Source organism: Hypanus sabinus, chromosome 8, assembly GCF_030144855.1.
Source record: "Hypanus sabinus isolate sHypSab1 chromosome 8, sHypSab1.hap1, whole genome shotgun sequence".
NCBI classification, from domain to species: domain Eukaryota; kingdom Metazoa; phylum Chordata; class Chondrichthyes; order Myliobatiformes; family Dasyatidae; genus Hypanus; species Hypanus sabinus.
In genome coordinates, this window is record NC_082713.1 from 173,865,362 (window position 1) to 173,887,483 (window position 22,122).

The following is a 22,122-nucleotide window of genomic DNA, read 5'->3' on the forward strand; positions in this document are numbered from 1 at the left end:
TTTGTCAGCCACGGTTGTACTATTTTGCCATTTGAGCATTTGTTTGTTTTTTGGAATACATCTATCCTGCACCTTCCTCATTTTTCCAAGAAGCTCAAGCCATAGCTGTTCTGCTGTCATCCCTGCCAGCATCTCCATAGACCACAGAGACCATAAGACAAAAGAGCAGAAGTTGGCCATTTGGCCCATCAAGTCTGCTCCACCATTTCATCATGAGTTGATTCAATCTCCCCTTTAGTTCCATTACCCCACTTTCTCACCATAACCTTTGCTGCCCTGACTACTGAGATACCTATCAATCTCTGCCTTAAATACACACAACGACTTGATCTCCACTGTCGCCCATGGCAACAAATTCCATGGATTCACCACCCTCTGGCTAAAAATATTTTTTCACATCTCTGTTCTGAATGGGCACCCTGCAATCTTCAAGTCATGTCCTCTCATATTAGACTTCCCACCATGGGAAACAACTTTGCCACATCCACTCTGTCCATACCTTTCAACATTTGAAATGTTTCTATGAGGTCCCCCCTCATTCTTCTAAACTCCAAGGAGTACAGTCCAAGAGCAGTCAAATGTTCCTCATATGTTAACCCTCTCATTCCCGGAATCATTCTAGTGAATCTTCTCTGAACCCTCTCCAATGTCAGCACATCCTTTCTTAAATAAGGAGCCCAAACCTGCATACAGTATTCCAAGTGAGATCTTACCAGTGCCTTATAGAGCCTCAACATCACATCCCTGCTCCTATACTCTATTCCTCTAGAAATGAATGCCAACATTGCATTCACCTTCTTCAGCACCGACTCAACCTGGAGGTTAACTTTAAGAGTATCCTGCACGAGGGCTCCCAAGTCCCGTTGCATCTCAGAACTTTGAATTCTCTCCCTATTTAAATAATAGTCTGCCCGTTTATTTCTTCTACCAAAGTGCATGACCGTACACTTTCCGACATTGTAATTCATTTGCCACTTCTTTGCCCATTCTCCCAATCTATTCAAGTCTCTCTGCAGACTCTCTGTTTCCTCAGCACTACCAGCCCCTCCACCTATCTTTGTATCATCAGCAAACTTAGCCACAAAGCCATCTATTCCATAATCCAAATCACTGATATGCAACGTAAAAAGAAGAGGCCCCAACACGGACCCCTGTGGAACACCACTGGTAACCGGCAGCCAACCAGAATGGGATCCCTTTATTCCCACTCTCTGTTTCCTGCCAATCAACCAACACTCTATCCACATACTTAACTTTCCTGTAATTCCATGGGCTCTTATCTTGTTTAGCAGACTCATGTGGGGCACCTTGTCAAAGGCCTTCTGAAAATCCAAATACACAACATCCACTGCATCTCCCTTGTCTAGCCTACTTGTAATTTTCTTACAATTTTGTCAGGCAGGATTTTCCTTTAAGGAAACCATGCTGAGTTCTGCCTATCTTGTCATATGCCTCCAGGTACTCCGTAACCTCATCCTTGACAATCGACCAACAACTTCCCAACCACTGATGTCAAGCTAACAGGTCTATAAATTTCTTTTTTGCTTCCTTGCCCCCTTATATAACCATTTAACAATTACAGCACGGAAACAGGCCATCTTGGCCCTTCTAGTCCATCCCGAACGCATTCTCTCACCTAGTCCCACTGACCCGCACTCAGCCCATAATCCTCCATTCCTTTCCTGTCCATATACCTATCCAATTTTACTTTAAATGACAATACTGAACCTGCCTCTACCACTTCTACTGGAAGCTCATTCCACACAGCTACCACTCTCTGAGTAAAGAAATTCTCCTTCGTGTTACCCCTAACCTTTTGCCCCTTAACTCTCAACTCATGTCCTCTTGTTTGAATCTCCCCTACTCTCAATGGAAAAAGCCTATCCATGTCAACTCTATCTATCCCCCTCATAATTTTAAATACCTCTATCAAGTCCCCCCTCAACCTTCTACGCTTCAAAGAATAAAGCAAATAAAGCTATGGCTTGTTCAATCGTTCCCTGTAACTTAGGTGCTGAAACCCAGGTAACATTCTAGCAAATCTTCTCTGTACTCTCTCTATTTTGTTGACATCTTTCCTATAATTCAGTGACCAGAACTGTACACAATACTCCAAATTCGGCCTTACCAATGCCTTGTACAATTTTAACATTACGTTCCAACTCCTATACTCAATGCTCTGATTTATAAAGGCCAACATACCAAAAGCTTTCTTCACCATCTTATCCACATGAGATTCCACCTTCAGGGAACTATGCACCATTATTTCTAGATCACTCTGTTCTACTGCATTCTTCAATGCCCTACCATTTACCATGTATGTCCTATTTGGATTATTCCTACCAAAATGTAGCACCTTACACTTATCAGCATTAAATTCCATTTGCCATCTTTCAGCCCACTCTTCTAACTGGCCTAAATCTCTCTGCAAGCTTTGAATTATCCACAACGCCACCTATCTTAGTATCATCTGCGTACTTACTAATCTAATTTACTACCCCATCATCCAGATCATTAATGTATATGACAAACAACGTTGTACAGATCCCTGAGGCACACCACTAATCACCGGAATCCATCCTGACAAACAGTTATTCACCAGTACTCTCTGGCATCTCCCATCCAGCCACTGTTGAATCCATTTTACTACTTCAATATTAACACCTAAAGATTGAACCTTCCTAACTAACTTTCTGTGCGGAACCTTGTCAAAAGCCTTACTGAAGCCAAATCTTTACCATCTTCAACTTTCTAGTAACCTCTTCAAAAAATTCAATATTTGTCAAACATGACCTTCCACACACAAATCCATGTTGACTGTTTCTAATCAGACCGTCTATCCAGATAATTATATATACCATCACTAAGAATACTTTCCTTTAATTTACCCACCACTGAACTTTGTCAAAAAGCTTTCAGTATCTTCTTTGATATTATTTACTAGCTTCCTTTCAATCTCCTTCCAATTTGGCCTACTCCTCTCTCATACCACTGTAATTTCCTTTTACTCCACTGAAATACAGCTACATCAGACTTTACTTTCTCCCTATTAAATTTCAAGTTGAACTCAATCATATTGTGATCACTGGTTCCTAAAGATTCTTTTACTTTAAGCTCCCTAATCATCTCCAGATCTTTACGCAACACGCAATCCAGTATAGCTGTTCTTGAGATCCATTTCCAACCTGATTTTCCCAATTGACCTCCATGTTGAAATCCCCCATGACTATCATAACATTATCTTTTGACATGCCTTCTCTACTGTTGTAATCTGTGGTCCATATACCAGCTCCTGTATATAACTGCTATCAGGGTCGATTTATCCTTGCAGTTCCTTAACTCAATCCACAAGGATTCAACATCTTCCGATCCTATGTCACATCTTTCTACTGATTTGATTCCATTCTTTACCAACAGAGCCATGCCATCCATCTGCCTACCTTCCTATCCCTCTGATACAATGTGTAACCTTGGACATTCAGCTCCCCATTGCAACCATCCTTCAGCCACAATTCAACGGCTATAACATCGTACCTGACAATCTGTAATAATGCAACAAGATCATCCACTTTATTTCTTATACTACGTGCATTGAGATATAACAATTTGAGTGCTACATTTGCTACTCCTTTTGTCTCTGCATCCCTTATGCACTGAAACTCACCCTGCTGGCTGCAATTATATCCTGTCATCTGCCTGCCCTTCCTGATAGCCTAACTGCACACTATCTTTGCTTTTTCACCATCTGACCTTTCCTGAGTCCCTTTACTCCTGTTCCTATCCCCTTGCCAAATGAGGATAAGCCCTCCCCAAAAGCAATAACAAACTTGCCCGTGAGAATATTGGTTTCTCTTGGGTACAGGTAGTACCTATCACTTTTGAACAGGTCATACCTCCCCCAGAAGAAACTCCAAAGATCCAAGAACCTGAAGACCTGCCCCTTGAACCAGTTTTTCATCTACACATTAATATGCCAAATCATCCTGTTTCCAACCTCTGGCATGTGGCACAGGCAGAAATCCAGAAATTACTACATGGGAGGTCCTGCTTCTCAGCTTTCTACCTAGCTCTCTAAATTCCCTTTTCAGGACCTTTTTTGCTTTTCTTCCTATGCCATTGGTACCAATATGTACCAACACATTTGGCTGCTTTCCCTCCCTCTCCCTCCCCTCCATGTCCATCACCTTCATGAACCTCACCTCAATATCCCTCCAATCAATATCCCAACAATCCAGACCCCTCCAATCCATGTACAACCCTTCAATGTACCACCTCTTGATATCCCTCCCCTTCATGTCTCTTACTTCTACATTTCTTCCCCATATCCCAACCCTCCATTTACTCCCCTCCATAACCCTCCGCTCAATATACTTCCCCTCAATATCACTCTTAACACATATCCTTCCAATCCATATCCCTCCTCTTCATGTACCTCCCTTCCATGTGCCTCCCCTCCAACTACCACCCTCCATGTCCCTCCCCTCCATGTCTCCCCTCTCCATGTCTTTCCCCTCCATGTATCTACCCTGCATGTCCCTCCCCTCCATGTTTCCCCTCTCCATGTCTTTCCCCTCCATGTATCTACCTTGCATGTCCCCCCTCCATATCCCTTCCCTCCACATTCCTCCATATCCCTCCCTCATTCCTCTCCATGTCCCTTCCCTTCATGACACTCCCTATTTCCCTTCCCTCCATGCAACTCTCCTTCATCCCTACCCTCAATATCCCTTCTCTCCATATATGTCCCCACTCATATCTACTCAATAATACACCCTCAATATTCCCCGAATCCCTGCAATCTATGACCCACCCGTCTAAGTCAACCCCTCCATGTCCCTCCTCTTCAAATATCTTCCCCATTTACCTCCATTCCCTATACCTCCCTACCCTATCCCTCTGCTCAATGTCCCTCCCATCAATGAAGCTCCCCGCCATGTCCCTCCTTTCCATGATCCCTCCATTTCCATCTCCTCCATGTACCCCTCCTCCATATATCTCCTCTCCTTTTATCTCCCCTCTATTTAACTTCCCTTCATTTATCTCCCCTCCCTATCACTCTCCTTAATGCCACTGCCCACAATGCCCTTCCCCTCCATGTATCTCCCCACTGTGTTCATCTTTTCAATGTCCTGCCACTCAATATCCCACCACTTCATGTACCTTCCCTCCATATCACTCCCTAAATATCAATCTCCTCAATATCCTTCCCCTCCATGACACTCCCCTTCATTTCCCTCCCCTCAATGTTCCTTCACTCCATGTTGCTCCACTCTCTGCCTGCCTTGATGCACCTACCCTCCATATCCCTCTCCTCAATATTGCTCCCTCCATGTCCCTCCCCTCAACATCACTCTACTCAAAATCCTTCCCCTCTATGTCCCTCTCCTCCTTGTCCCTCTCCATATCCTTCCCCTCCATGTCCATCCTCTCCATGTCCTTTCCATCCGTCTCCCTCCCCTCCATCTACATCCCCTCCATTCACCCCACTCCATGACCCTCCTCTCAATATCACTCCCCTCCATATCATTCTCCTCCACATCCCTCCAATCCATATTCAGATTCAGTTTATTGTCACTTAGAAACTACAAATGCAATGCAGTTAAAAAATGAGACAACGTTCCTCCAGAATGATATCACAAAAGCATATGACAAAACAGACTACACCAGAAAATCCACATAACGTTTTGGCAATCCCCAATCCAGAGTCCGGAGAGGCTGTTGCGTATTAATATCATGCTACCATCTTAGCGTGTACCGGAAAGGAGCTCCAAATCCACCAGACAAAACAAGACCAAAAACTAAAGCTACAAGACCTGCACAAAACCACATAGTTACAATATATAATTACAACTGTGCAAACAATAGCATAATTGATAAGAAAAAAACAGACTATGGGCACAGTAAAAAATAGTCCAAAGATGTTAAGAGACTCTAAGTTCGAAAGAAACCACAACACAGTTTCCGCAAGTCCCCAGGGTCCCGACGGACTTGCCATCCCACGCCGACGGCAGAAGGGAGTACCCCCACTATGGACTTCCACAGCGCCGCCCGACTCAGCCTCGCAGACACAGCACACACTGAAAGCTCCATCAAACTCAGCCTCGCAGATGCAGCACACACTGAAAGCAACCTGACCGCAGCAGACTCCGAGTACGTCGAACCTCCGAGCCGAAGACCATCCCCTCCGGCACAGCTTCTCCGAGCACCATCCTCTGCCGAGCGTATTAAGACGGCCCCACCAACGGTCATTGGCAACACGACCCCGAGGACTGGGGGCCTGTTCTTCACAGCAGAGTCCCAGACCTCTCAGCAGCAGCAGCAATGAAGAAGGTCTTCCTGGAGATTTCCCGATGTTCCTCCGTGCTCCCACGTCTGTTTTCAATCGATTATGATTGCGCACGGCACCCCACTTCACAAATAACAGATAATCAGCTCCGGAGTGGCCACTGCAAGCTGCATCGTGCTGCCATCTTGGAAATTGGAAATCCATATCCCACTGATCCATGTACTTCCCCTCCATGTATCTCCCATGCATTTACCTACACTCCATACCTGTCCTTCCAGACCAGGTCACTCTACTCCACGACCCTCCCTTCCATGTCCTTCCCCTCCATCTCGCTCCCCACCATGTACCTCCATCTGTGTACTTCCCCTCCATTTCCCTCTCCTCCATGTAGCGATCATCCATGGCCATCTGCTCCATGTCCCTAACCTCCATATCCTTCCCCTCCATGCCAGTCCCCCTCCTTATTCCTCCATTCCATATCCTACCCCTCCATATCACTCCACTCCATGATACATCCATTTCCATTGTCTGCATTAACCACTCCTCCATATATCTTCCCTCCATTTACCTCCCCATCATTCTCCTCGATGTCCCTCCCCACAATGCTCTTCCTGTTCATGTATCTCCCCAGTATGTCCATCACTTCAAAATCCTGCCAGTCAATATCCCTCCCTTCCACATCCCTTTCCTCCTCGCCTCACCCTTCCATGACCCTCACCTCCAGATTCCTCCCCTCCATATCCCTCCCCTCCATGTTCCTCCACTCAAGGTCCCTCCACTCCATGTATCTCCCCACTATGTCTCCCCTTAATATTCCTCCCCTCCATGTCACTCCGCTCAATATCATTCCCCTCTATGTCCTTTGTGACCTTGTACTATCCCTCCATGTTCATCCCTCCCCACAAGTCCCTCCCTCTCGTGTCACTCACTCCTCTGTTCCTTCTCTCCATTTACCTCCCCTACATTTAGCTCCCTCCATGAACCTTCCCTCCATATCCCTCTCTTCATATCCCTCCCCACAATATTGTTCTCCTTTATGACCCTCTCCTCCCATTTATGTCCATCCCTTCCATGTCTCTCACCTCCCAGTCCCTTCCTTCCATTTACCTCCCCTTCCCTCCACATCCTTCCCCTCCATGAATCTCCTCTCCATGTCCCTCCCCTTCATGACACTCATCTCTATTTCCATCTCCTCCATGCAGCTTCCCTCAATGTCCCTCTGCTCAATGTCACTCCCCTCAGTGCCCCACCCCTCAGTGAAACTCCCCTCTATGATTCCTCCATTTCCATACCCCCATTTAACACTTGTCCATGTATCTCCCCTTCGTTTACCTTCCCACATTTACCTCCCATCCCTATTACTCAAACTAATCACTTCAATATCTGGCCACTCAATATCCCTCATCCTCATGTCCTTCCTCTCCACATATCTCTTGCTTCCCCTCCATTTCCCTCTCCTCCAAGTACTTGCCTTCCAAGTACTTCCCCTCCATGTCACTACCTTCCATATTGCTCCTCTCAATAAAACTCCCTACAATATCCTTTTCCTCAATGTCCCTCCTCTCCATGTATCTTCCCTCCTTGTCCCTCCCCTCCATGTATCTCCCCACTATATCTCACCTCAATATCCTGCCCCTATCACTCCACTCAATATCGTTCCCTTTTATGTTCCTCCCCTCCTTGTCTCCTTGTCTCTCCCTTCCTTGTCTCACCTCCCAGTCCCTTTCCTCCATATACCTCCCTTTCATGTCCCTCTCATAGAAAATAGAACATAGAATAGTACAGCACATTATAGGCCCTTCGGCCCACAATGTTGTGCCGACCCTCAAACCCTGCCTCCCATATAACCGTCTAGTAGTCTCTTAAACTTCACTAGTGTATCTGCCTCTATCATTGACTCAGGCAGTGCATTCCACACACCAACCACTCTCTGAGTGAAAAACCTTCCTCTAATATCTCCCTTGAACTTCCCTCCCCTTACCTTAAAGCCATGTCCTCTTGTACTGAGTAGTGGTGCCCTGAGGAAGAGGCGCTGGCTGTCCACTCTGTCTATTCCTCTTAATATCTTGTACACCTCTATTATGTCCCCTCTCATCCTCCTTCTCTCCAAAGAGTAAAGCCCTAGCTCCCTTAATCTCTGATCATAATCCATACTCTCTAAACCAGGCAGCATCCTGGTAAATTTCCTCTGTACCCTTTCCAATGCTTCCACATCCTTCCTATAGTGAGGCGACCAGAACTGGACACAGTACTCCCAAGTGTGGCCGAACCAGAGTTTTATAGAGCTGCATCATTACGTCGTGACTCTTAAACTCTATCCCTCGACTTATGAAAGCTAACACCCCATAAGCTTTCTTAACTACCCTATCTACCTGTGAGGCAACTTTCAGGGATCTGTGGACATGTACCCCCAGATCCCTCTGCTCCTCCACACTACCAAGTATCTTGCCATTTACTTTATACTCTGCCTTGGAGTTTGTCCTTCCAAAGTGTACCACCTCACACTTCTCCGGGTTGAACTCCATTTGCCACTTCTCAGCCCACTTCTGCATCCTATCAATGTCTCTCTGCAATCTTTGACAATCCTCTACACTATCTACACCACCACCAACTTTTGTGTTGTCTGCAAACTTGCCAACCCACCCTTCTACCCCCACATCCAGGTCGTTAATAAAAATCACAAAAAGTAAATGTCCCAGAACAGATCCTTGTGGGACACTACTAGTCACAGCCCTCCAATCTGAATGTACTCCCTCCACCATGACCCTCTGCCTTCTGCAGGCAAGCCAATTCTGAATCCACCTGGCCAAACTTCCCTGGATCCCATGCCTTCTGACTTTCTGAATAAGTCTACCGTGTGGAACCTTGTCAAATGCCTTACTAAAATCACATCCACTGCACTACCCTCATCTATATGCCTGGTCACCTCCTCAAAGAACTCTATCCAGCTTGTTAGGTACGATCTGCCCTTCACAAAGCCATGCTGACTGTCCCTGATCAGACCATGATTCTCTAAATGCCCATAGATCCTATCTCTAAGAATCTTTTCCAGCAGCTTTCCCACCACAGATGTAAGGCTCACTGGTCTATAATTACCTGGACTATCCCTACTGCCATTTTTGAACAAGGGGACAATATTCGCCTCCCTCTAATCCTTCAGTACCATTCCCGTGGACAACAAAGACATAAAGATCCTAGCCAGAGGCTCAGCAATCTCTTCCCTTGCCTCATGGAGCAGCCCAGGGAATATTCCGTCAGGCCCCGGGGACTTATCCGTCCTAATGTATTTTAACAGCAACAACACCTCCTCTCCCTTAATATCAACATGCTCCAGAACATCAACCTCACTCATATTGTCCTCACCATCATCAAGTTCCCTCTCAGTGTTGAATACCAAAGAGAAGTACTCATTGAGGACATCACTCACTTCCACAGCCTCCAGGTATATCTTCCCACTTTTATCTCTAATCGGTCCTACCTTCACTCCTGTCATCCTCTTGTTCTTCACATAATCGAAGAATGCCTTGGGGTTTTCCTTTACCCTACTCACCAAGGCCTTCTCATGCCCCCTTCTTGCTCTTCTCAGACCCTTCTTAAGCTCCCTTCTTGCTACCCTATATTCTTCAATAGACCCATCTGATTCTTGCTTTCTAAACCTCATGTATGCTGCCTTCTTCCACCTGACTAGATTCCTGTCAATATTACTCACCTCTATGCCGCTCTCCTTCATGTCCCTCCCCTTTAAGTCTGCCCCTTCCATGTCTCTCACCTCCCTGTTCCTCCCCTCTATGAACCTCCAGGCCCCTCCCCTTCATGACACTCACCTCCACTTCCATCCCCTCAATGAAACTCCCCCCTTGTCCCTCCCCTCTATGTTCTTCCCTCCATATACATTCCCTCCATTCATTCCCCTTCATAACCCTCCTCTGAATATCCTTCACCTCAGTATCACTCTCCTCCAATCCATGTACCTACCTTCCATATCCTTCTTCCATGTAACATCTCTTCATTTCCCTCCCCTCCATGTCTCTCCCTCCATGTACCTCCCCTGCATGTAACTGCCCTCCAAATCCCATCCCTCAATGTCCCTCTAGACTGTATCCCTCCACTCCAAGTATGTCCCATCGCTGTACCCCAATTGAAGCTCCACTCCATATCCCTCCCCTCAATATCACTTCCCACAATTTACCTTTCCTCAATGTCCCTCCTCTGAATATCTCCCCTCAATATTCTTCCCCCACTTACCTCCCCTGCATATCCCTTATCTCAATATCCCCCCATTCTATATCCCTCCCCTACATGTTTCTCCCCTCCAGGTATCTCCCCTCCACAACCCTTCCTTCCAGGTATCTCCCCTCCACAACCCTTCCTACCAGGTATCTCCCCTCCTGTACATCCATGCACCTCCCTTCCATATCCATATGCTCCATAGCCTTCCCTTCCATGTCACTCTCCTCCATGTCTCTCCCCTCAATATCCTTCCCCCATGAAACTCCCCTTCATTTCCACCCCCAATGTTCCTCTGTTCCATATCACTCCCCTCCATATTACTTCCCTCCATGTACCTCCCTTCCATGAACCTTCCCTCTATATCCCCTGTCTCCATTATTTCCACTCCATCTCCCTCCTCTCCATATATAGTGGCATGCAAAATTTTGGGCACCTCTAGTCAAAATTTCTGTTACTGTGAATAGTCAAGTGAGTAGACAATGAACTGATCTCCAAAAGTCATAAAGTTAAAGATAAAACAATTCTTTTTGACATGTTAAGCAAGATTAGTGTATTATTTTTGTTTTGTACAATTTTAGAGTGGGGAAAAAAGGAAGAGAGTGCCATGCAAAAGTTTGGGAACCCCAAGAGATTTGAGCTCTCTGATAACTTTTACCTTGGTCTCAGGCCTTAATTACCTTGTTAAGACTATGGCTTGTTCAGTCATCATTAGGAAAGGCCAGGTAATGCAAATTTCAAAGCTTTATAAATACCCTGACTTCTCAAACCTTGTCCTAACAATCAGCAGCCATGGGTTCCTCTGAGCAGCTGCCTAGCACTCTGAAAATCAAAATAAAATGATGCCCACAAAGCAGGAGAAGGCTATCAGAAGATAGCAAAGCGTTTTCAGGTAGCCACTTCCTCAGTTCATAATGTAGTTAACAGGAATGGTGGAGGTCAAGTTGAGGTCGGAAGACCAAGTAAACTTTCCAAGAGAACTGCTAATGCGAGGAAATCTGTAGATGCTGGAAATTCAAGCAACACACACAAAATGCTGGTGGAACGCAGCAGGCCAGGCAGCATCTATAGGGAGAAGCGCTGTCGACATTTTGGGCTGAGACCCTTCGTCAGAGAGAAAAAACTGCTTGTAGGATTACTAGAAAGGCAAATCAAAACTCCCGTTTGACTGCAAAAGACCTTCAGGAAGATTTAACAGACTCTGGAGTGGTGGTGCACCTGCACAAGTATGACCTTCATGGAAGAGTCATCAGAAGAAAACCTTTCCTGCATCCTCACCACAAAATTTAGCATCAGACATTCGCAAAGGAACCTCTAAACAAGTCTGATGCATTTTGGAAACGAGTCCTATGGACTGGTGAAGTTAAAATAGAACATTTTGGCCGCAAGAGCAAAGGTATGTTTGGTGAAAAAAGGCTACAGATTTTCATGAAAAGAACATCTCTCCAACTGTTAAGCACAGGGGTGGATTGATCATGCTTTGGGCTTGTGTTGCAGCCAGTGGCATGGGGAACATTTCACTGGTAGAGGGAAGAATGAATTCAATTAAATACCAGCAAATTCTGGAAGCTAACATCACACCGTCTTGCTTAAAATGTTAAAGAAATGTGTCATCTTTAACTTTAGCCTTTTGGAAATCAGGTCATCTTTTACTCGCTTAGCTATTCACAGTAACAGAAGTTTTGACCGGGATGCCCAAACTTTTGCATGCTTTCTACAACCCTCCTCTCAATATCACTCTCCTCTACATCCCTCCAATTCATATCCCCCCAATCCATGTACCTTCCCTCCATATCCTCCCCTCCATATCTCTCCTCTCCATGCATCTTCACTGCATGAATTACCCTTCTGTATCCTGTTGCTCAATATCCCTCAAAACCGTATCTGTCCCCTCTATGTCCCTCCCCTTCATATCCCTCCCCTCAATATCGCTTTCCACCATTTACCTCCCCACCATGTACTCCCCATCAATGCTGCTCCCCCTCCATGTACCTTCTCCATGTAACATCACACCATATCCCTTCCCTCCATATCCCTCCCCTCCATTTCCCTCCTCTCCTTGTCCCTTCCCTCCATGACACTTCCCTCAGTGTCCACCACTCTGTACCCTCCCTTAAAGGTCCCTCCGCTCCATATCCCTTTCCTCCAGGTTCCCCATCTCCACATCCCTCCCTCCATTTCCCTCTCCATTTCTCTCCCATCTATATACATACCCTCCAAGTACCTCCCCTCTAGTTCACTCCCCTCCATGTCTCTCACCTCCACATCTCTTCCCTCAATGTATCTCCCCTCCATTTCCCTTCCCTCCAAGTACCTCCCAACTTCACACCCTCCATAACCCTTCTCTCAATAATATTCCCCTCAATATCCTTCCCCACGACACTATCCTTTATTTCCCTTATCTCAATGTTTGTCTGTTTCATATCCCTCCACTTGATGTACCTCCCTCCATAATCCTTCCCTCCATGAACCTCTGCTCTGTCCCTCCTCTCCATGAACCTCCCCTCAGTATTCCTCCCTGCCACATCCCCCCCTCCATGTATCTTTCCTCCCTTCCATGTCCCTCATTTCCTTGTCCCTTGTCCATATCACACTCCTCCATTTATCTCCCCTCCATATCACCCTTCCAGGAACCTCCCCACCATGTATCTCTTCTCTATGTTCCTTCCATTGATGTACCTTCCCTCTATTTACCTCCCCTCTATCCCTCTTCTCAAAGTCCCTGCCATTTGTCTCCCAATATGTCCCTCACTTCAATATCCTGCCACCCAATATCTTTCCCCTCTTCATACTTCCCCTCTATATTCATTCCCTCAATATCCTTCCCCTCCATGTCCGTCCCCTCCTTATCCCTTTCCTCCATGTCTCTTTCTTTATGTCCCTCCCTTCCATGTCTCGCACCATCCTGTCCCTTCCCTCCATATTACTACCTTCCATTTACCTCCCCTCAATATGCTCCCCCCACATCATTCCACTTCATGTCCTTCCCCTCAATGTCCTTCCGCTCTATGTCCCTTCCTTTCAAGTCCCTCCACTCTATATCCATCCTCTCCACGAACCTCCCCTTTATGTCCCTCCTCCATGTCCTTCCCTTCCATATCTCTCCTCTCCATGTACCATCCCTCCATATCCCTCTGCACCATGTCCCTATCCAAATGTCTCTAAAATGTTGTACCTGTCCCTGCTGTTTCTGCTAACAATTGATTATCTCTGTCTTTGTTACGTATACCTCTATCATCAGCAAAGTTGCTAATTATGGCAGGCACATTAACATTCAAATTTACATAAGACTGTAATGAATAGAAGTCCTAACACTGACCTCTGTGGCAGCTCACTAGTCACAGTCCTCCGGTTGGAGAATTGACCTTCATCTATCATCCTTTGCTCTCCTACCATCGAGTCAATTCAGAAATGAACTTGCTAGATGCCCCTGAATTAAACCACTGAAACTCTGCCTGTAGATCTGCCTCAGCCACCACCCAGGGTGCATGTTCTAGGCACCCACCACTATCTGTGTTTATAAAAAGCTTGTCTTGCACCCCTTACTGATACCTACAGCAGGGGTTCCCAACCTTTTTTATGCCATGGACTAATACCATTAAGCAAAAGGTCCAGGGATCTGAGACTGGGAAACTCTGATCTACATTACAGACAGACAAACAGACAGACATTGATCCCGAGGGAAATTGGGTTTCGTTACAGTCGCACCAACCAAGAATAGTGCAGAAATATAGCAATATAAAACCATAAATAATTAAATAATGATAAGTAAATAATGCGAAGTGGAAATTAGTCCAGGTCCAGCCTATTGGCTCAGGGTGTCTGACACTCCGAGGGAAGAGTTGTAAAGTTTGACTCCTACCTCTCATAGTTCTATATATTTATGTAATGTCACAACTCGCTCTCTGAATGTCCAGAGAAATCAGAAGCATCAGACACCTGGTAGAAAGCTTCAGGGGGATGATAGTTTAGTGATAAAATTGCTGAACCATTCATGGAATGTTCATATTTCACCAACAGAACTTCAGTTCAAGTAACTAAATCTTCATTATGAAGCTTGAATTAGTAATGGGGACAGTGAAGTGTTGAGAGAAATATATCTGCTATCTTTACCCATTCTGATGAGTATGACTCTGAACCCCAGTGTGTCAGCCTTTTGAATGCTATTCCATCCAGGGATAATAAATGGCACCAATGGTTTGCTTGGAGTAAATGTAAAACGTTACTTTTTAGTCTTCATACTCTTATGTTACAACTTTTGAAAATTTGAGGAAATACAGTATAAATGTTATTTTGGTTAAATATACCAGTGCAGCCTTTTCCAGTTAATCAGTGTTAATGGAATATTTTTTCAGTAATTGTAATTTTTAATGGTAAAGTGGAGGAAGTGCAGTTACCTGTGGATAAAGTGGACATCATTATCAGTGAGTGGATGGGCTACAGTCTCTTCTACGAGTCGATGCTGAACACGGTGATCTTTGCCCGAGACAAGTGGTTGGTAGGTGCTTCTCTGTACATTTGCTCCTGTAATAAATGTATTCTTAGTGCCAGAGGCCCCGATGGGGCAGAGTTGGTTGGTTGAATCCAGGGTGCATTATTGATAAAGTATGTAGATCATTCAAGCAGGGAAGGGGCCACAACAGACCTTGTACTGGGAAATGAGCCCAGCCAGGTGATCAAAGTCAGTGGGAAGCATTTTAGGAACTATGAAAACAGCTCTGTGTGTTTTCCAATTCTTATAGGCGAGGGTAAGACTGGATCTTGGGGAGTGTGTGAAACTGTGAAAAGGCTAATCACAACAGCACTAAGCAGGAGCTGGAGAGAGCAGATTGGAGTGGCTTTAATTGGAATAGTTGACATCTGACATATAGGAGCAGAATTAGGCCATTTGGCCTATTGAGTCTGCTTTGCCATTTCATGGCTGATTCGTTTTCCCTCTCAGCCCCAATCTCCTGCCTCATTCTTCTGAATTCCAATTGTTAAAGGCCCAGAGCCATCAAATGCTCCTCATATGACAAGGCTTTCAATACGGAATCATTTTTTGTGAATCTCCTTTGAACCCTCTCCAACATCAGCACATCCTTTCATAGGTAAGGGCATAAAACTGTTCACAATACTCTTGAGTGAGGCCTCACTGATGTTTTATAAAGACTCTACATTACATCCTTGCTTTTGCATTCCAGTCCTCTTGAAATGAATGTTAACTTTGCACTTGCCTTCCTCACCACAGACTCAACCTGCAAATGAACCTTGAGAGAATCCTGCACAAGGACTCCCAAGTCATTTTTAACTCTGACTTTTTAATTTTCTCTCCATTTATTTCTTCTACCAAAGTGCATGACAATACACTTCCTGACACTGTATTCCATCAGCCACGTCTTTGCCCATTCTTCTAATCTGTCTAAATCCTTCTGTAGCCACTCTACTTCTTCAAAACTACCTGTCCCTCCACCTATCTTTGTATCATCTTCAAACTTGGACACAAAGCCATCTATTCCATTATCCAACTCATTGGCATATAATGTAAAAAGAAATGGTCTCAACACAGACCCCGATGGAACACCACTAGTCACTGGCAGCCAACCGGAAAAGGCTCCCTTCATTGCCACTCTTTGCCTCCTGTCTATAAGCCAATGTTTGAATGTTGAAGACATATGGGATTCACTTAAAGACTAGCTGGTCAGAATTCAGAATTCATCAGGAAGACACACAAGGATAGCAAGAATACGGGATGATGAGAGATGTTGCAGAAGCAGAGGGAAGCATATGTAAGATTTAGGAAGGTGAAATTGGACCAGGGCTATTGAGGAATATAAAAATAGGAGAGAACTTAAATAGGGAATCAGACGGGTGAAAAGGGCCATGAAATGTTGTTGGTGAGTAGATTAATGAGAATCCAGCATTTCAAATATACATAACAATAACGAGAGTAATGAGGACTTCTTCTCAAGGATAAAGGAGGAATTTGTGCCAGGAGTCAAAGGTGTTGGCGAGATACTAAACAAGTACTTCACATCAGTATTCACCAAAGAGAGGGATATGGTGGAGAGTGAGATCAGAGAAGCAAATGCTGCTATTCTATAGCTCAGATAAGAAAGAGAGGTTATGTCTTTTGAAGAAAATGAATGTGGATAAGTGTCCAGGGTTTGATGGAATATCTCCTAGATTGAGAGAGGCAAGAGAGGAGATTGCATGGGTTTTCTCTTGGGGCAGGAGAATAGCCAGCATTGCATCCCTGTTTAAGAAGGCCAGTAAAGACAATCCGGGAAATTATGGGCTAGTTGTAGAGAGAATATTGGAAAAGATTCTTTAGGATGGGATCAGTTTGCAGCTGGAAAACATAGATTATGATTAGCATAGTCAGCATGGCTTTGTATGGGGGAGGTCATGCCTTACACACTTGAGGAAATTTCAAAGAAGAGGGTATGCAAAGAAAGTTGACTATATGGACTTCACTAAAACTTTTGGCAAGGTTTTTCATAGTAGACTGATCCAGACAATATAAAATACATGAGATCCATGGAGATTTGGTAGATTGGATTAAAAATTGGCTTCACCCTAGAAAGCAGAGAATAGTGGTGGAAGGGTGTTAATCTGACACGAGTCCTTCACCAGTATTATCTCCGAGGCATCAGTGCCTTGGTGATTTGCAATATATATAAATGATCTGACCAAATATTCAGTGGTCTTTTGCAATTGACACAAAATTGGCAGAATTGTGGTTAATGAAGAAGGTCGATCAGCTGGAAGTGTGGGCAGCGATATGGCAGATGGAGTTTAAGTATGGGATGCTGCACTTTGGGAAGTCAATGTATTCAGTAAATGGCAGGACCATTAGGTACTTTTATACACAGGAGGATGTTGGGGTGCAAGTCCATAGACTCCTTCAGTGGAAGTGAGTCTACATTTGGGGTATTGAGTGCATTTATGGTCACCACATTACAGGAAAAATGTGGAGGTTTAGGAGAAGATGCAGAAGAAGTTCACCGGGATGTTGCCTGGATTACAGAGTATTTGAACTAAGAGGAGGTTAGACAAACTTGGATTGTTTTCATGGAGTGTAGAAGGCTGAGGGCGATCTGATAGATGCATAAACATTTTGAGTGGCATAGACAGATTAGTGGCTTTTCCATGGGGTGGAAAGATAAAGAAGGCATAACTTTAAAGTGAGCAGGAGATTTACATGGCAAGTGTTTTTTCACACTGTGAGTGGTAGGGGTTTTGAACAGATTGCCAGGGGAGGCAGTGAAAGCAGAAAAGCTAATAATGTTTTAACCATTTAGCCAGGCACATGAACAGGCAGGGATTGGGGAGATATGGACCATATGCTGGCATATGGGATTAGTTAAAATTGACACCATGGTTGGCCAAAAACCTGTTTTTGAGTTCTATGTCTGGGAGACAGTTTCACTGATTAATGATGTACAGCCCACATTCAAACCAGTCTTCTGATTAATGCTGTAACGTCCCACACTCAAACCAGTTTTACTGAACAATGTTGTAACACCCCACACTCAAACCAATTTTACTGAAGGAACAATGTTGTAACAGCCCACATTCAAACCAGTTTTACTGATTAATGCTGTAACACCCCACACTCAAACCAGTTTTACTGATTAATGCTGTAACATCCCACACTCAAACCAGTTTTACTGAATAATGTTGTAACACCCCACACTCAAACCAATTTTGTCTCCACAAAACTCATTGTTTTGTGTCAGTGAGACCAGCACAGATTACAGCAAACTGGTCTGACTGAGACAGTTGAGGAGGAAGGGGAAAGGTTGCAGTGCCTGCCAGCGGAATTCCGCGATGTAAATGCTGTTCAAAATGTGGTATCTTTGTCAGGTGACTAGATTACGAGATCCATTTCCCCAAAATTCATCAACAGAAACCTGGAGGATTGATGTTCCCGGACCGAGCCACATTGTATATCGTAGCCATTGAAGACCGTCAGTTCAAGGACTTCAAAATTCACTGTAAGATCATGTTCGAGTGCTTCATTGCTATGCTTGATTATTGTTAGACACCGGCTGTAAAGTTTAGAGACTGTAAGTACGTTTGTAAATCATTCCCAGCCAGACATGGCCCTGGATCAGTGGGGATTTGATGCACCATCAATAACTCTGAGACGTGGGTTAAGGAAGGCTTTTATTGGCTGGAAGAAAGCACAAGCAGCAAGTGACCATCACACAACATCCTGGAGACTGAGGAAGGGTCTGTGCCTCCAATCTCCTTTATACCAGGGTCTGTGGGAGGAGCCACAGGAGCAGTCAGCAGGGGGGGCATGTCCAGACAGGTATATGTAGTTCACCACAGGATTACCCTAGGAAATTTTGTATGGGGTTACAAGGGGTGTATATGTATGGGGGTGCAAATATGTGGAGATTACCCACAGGGTGTGTGAGGGGTTTATCCATGTGGTATGTGAGGGGGATTACCCTTGGTTGGGAGGGGGTTAGCTGGGTTTTTCTCATTTCCCTGAACCTTTACTTGTGCCCTCCCACCCCCCAGTAGCAGAGCAATGACTGTGGTCTCAGGGATCTTCTGCATTTCAGGACCTCCTGAACTACTTCCCAGGCAGGAAGGACCAGGAAACATCTGGCACATGTGTGACGTAGGAATAACTCAGTGCCAACACCATGAGCAACTCCCACAAGAAGCAGTAACATAATGCTCACATGCCTCTACTAACCCTGTGAGTTGAAAATCCTTCCATTTTGGAATGGTTTGCTATTTGTATCAGTTTCTTTGTCTTGTCTGTTTAGGGTGGGAAGACGTTTATGGATTTGATATGACATGCATCAGGAATGTGGCCATCAAGGAGCCGCTGGTGGACATTGTGGACCCTAAACAAGTCGTGACCAATGCTTGTCTCATCAAGGTACACTGAGGCTCTTCTGAAACAACCTGTTTGATTATGACAAGCAGCCTGCATGTAACCTGTCTGATGTGGAACCAATAATACTCCATAGTTACTGGACATTACCCCTGGCATCAGGTAGGAATCCAAGAAACAAACTGAGCCAAAGACTTTCATCTGGTCTCTCGTAGAACAGGTTGATGCTTACCTTCAGGGAGATGATGTCTGAGGAACTCAGCCACACAGCTTCATTCCTAAACAAGGTGCATGCATGGGTATCTTTGCATCAGGTGGCTCAATGCACCAGTTAATTTGTTCGTGTGAGGTCCCTAAAATTGTTTGAGAGAAATATGTGACCTGTCCCTTTAATTAGGATAATGGAATTTAAATCAGATGTGTGAAGCAATGTACGAGTCTCTGATAATGTCTGGACAGACAATAAATGGTAAAAGCCGTAGAAGCATTAGTGTACGGAGGGACCTTCATAATGCTCTGAAAATGTAACACACACGCATAGGGGAATGGAGAAGGCACTTAGCTTGATTGGCTGATGTGCTGAGTATAAGAGTTGGAACTTCATAGTGCAGTTGTACAAGACACTGGTTAGGACACGCGTGGAGCACTGAGTGCATTTCTGGTCAGCAGACTACAGGTGGGTGTGGTTGTGCCAGAGAGAGCCCAGATGTGATTCACCAGGATGTTGCCTGGAATGGACAGTTGTAGTTACAAGGAGAGGTGAGATAAACTGGGATTGACTTGCCAGAGTGCAGGAGGTGGTTTTAGGGTTATCAAACTATGTGAGGCATAGATAGGGTAAATAGCTTTTTCCCAGGGCAGGGGTCTAAAGCTGTAGGACATAAGTATTTGGACATAAAAGGCACAAAGAGAACAGAGGGGAATGGGTCAAATGCAGGAGGATGGGATTAGCATAGATAGCCATGTTGTGAACATGGATGAGTTGGCCTAAACTGTTTCCATACTGTTTTGACACTGACCCTTCTTTACTTTGCCTATTTAAATGTCTGTTTAAATGTGTCTCAGATATTGTAAATTAGTCTGATTGCACCATCTCCTCTGGCAATGAGTTCCAGATATCAACCACTCTCCATGTAAAAAAACACACCTCAGATCCCCATTAAAATTCCTTCCTTTCACCTTTAACCCATGTCCTTCTGTTTGTTTTTGATACCTTAGAAAAATTATTTTGATTATCACTATCACCCCTACTTACCTCATATAATCCTACACATCACTATCAGTTCATCCTTTAGTCTTCTTTACTCCAGGGAAAACAGTCCCATACTAAAGTCTGAGATGTAATAGTGTTGGCTAACAGTTATACTACCATGGTGCCCTGATAATATCCCAACTCTTACATTCAGCATCTTGAACTATAAAGGCAAGCAAGCCATACACATTCTTCTCCACTTGATTTACATGTGTTGCTACTGTCTGAAAACTATAGACTTGGATCCTAATGTTTCTCTGTTGTTCAACATTTCTTAGTGCTCCACTATTTCTTGAAAGCCCTGGGATTATATCCTTTAGAAGGATATGAGGAGTCTAAAATCAGGTACTTCCTTCTCTGGATAAAGGAAACACTGAGATGAAGAGAAATCTCTTCAGTGAGGCCACTGAATCCTCTTCTTGGGAAGGCTGTCATTAGTTTTAGAGATTGACATATTCGTGAGCACTGAGATGTCGAGGAGATCTCGAGATAGTGCGGAATGAAGATGAGCAATGGTCTTGATGAATCTCTGCTTCTAATTGTTGTGTTGTTAAAGATCTTATGGGTGTGACAGAGTAGAGGGCAGAGTAATATTTCCCCCAGATACTTTGTCCAGAATCAGGAATTAAGGTCTCAAAATAAGGAGTTTCCCATTGAGGAGGGTGGCAAATTTCTGTTATTTTCTGCTTGTGAACTGTGGAGGGTCGGTTGCTGAGAATGTTTAGGGTAAAGATCAATAAGTGTTGGATGAAGAGTAGCTCTGAAGTGAAGGGTCAGTCATGGTCCTAGTGAATGGTGGAGCAGCAGTAAGGGCTAAATCCTGCTTCACTTATGTACCTGTGTTCTAGCTGACATGAGACCTCAGAATAAGCCAATGTCTTAACTCTGAATATCCTTCTCAGTACAGGAGTATTTTGTGTTGGGTGATAAATGGCAGGGCAAGTGAATAACTGGCCAATGTTTTGTTTGATTAACATTCCGATACTGTTTGACTTGAATAGTTCAGCTGAACAGGGACCTGGTCTATGTGATGGAACACCAGTTCTCTTTCACTAGGTCTGGTGGTTTGCTTATTCTCCCTGCAGCCTGTGTCTCTTCAGTGGAGCCAGTGTGCTGCTGTGTTCGCTATGGGATAAGACCATAAGACATAGGAGCAGAATAAACCAACTCTGCCCTTCGAGTCTGTTCTGCCATCCCATCATGGCTGATTTATTATCCCTTCCAACCCTGTTCTCCTACCTTCTCCCCCTAACCTTTGAAACCCTGACTAACCGAGAATCTATCAACCTTCACTTTAAATATACTCAATAACTTGAATTCCACAGATTCACCACCCTCTGGCTAAAGAAATTCCTCCTGATCTCTGTTCTAATTGGATGCCCCTCTATTCTGAGGCTGTGCCCTCTGGTTCTAGACTCACCCATTATCGAAAACATCCTCTCCACATCCACTCTATCTAGGCCTTTCAATATTTGATAGGTTTTAATGAGATCACCCTCTCTCCCCTCAATTGGCTAA

General features: G+C 44.6%; 1 protein-coding gene across 1 annotated transcript in view; it reads left to right on the plus strand.

Annotated features, from left to right (window-relative positions):
- LOC132397861 (protein arginine N-methyltransferase 1-like) overlaps window positions 1-22,122 on the plus strand; it is a 150,821-nt gene that overhangs the window by 73,267 nt on the left and 55,432 nt on the right. Inside the window, exons 5-7 of the mRNA XM_059976616.1 lie at window positions 14,869-15,011; window positions 18,405-18,492; window positions 19,282-19,397. Coding sequence (XP_059832599.1) covers window positions 14,869-15,011; window positions 18,405-18,492; window positions 19,282-19,397 — 347 coding nt within the window. The remainder of the gene's footprint in view (window positions 1-14,868; window positions 15,012-18,404; window positions 18,493-19,281; window positions 19,398-22,122) is intronic.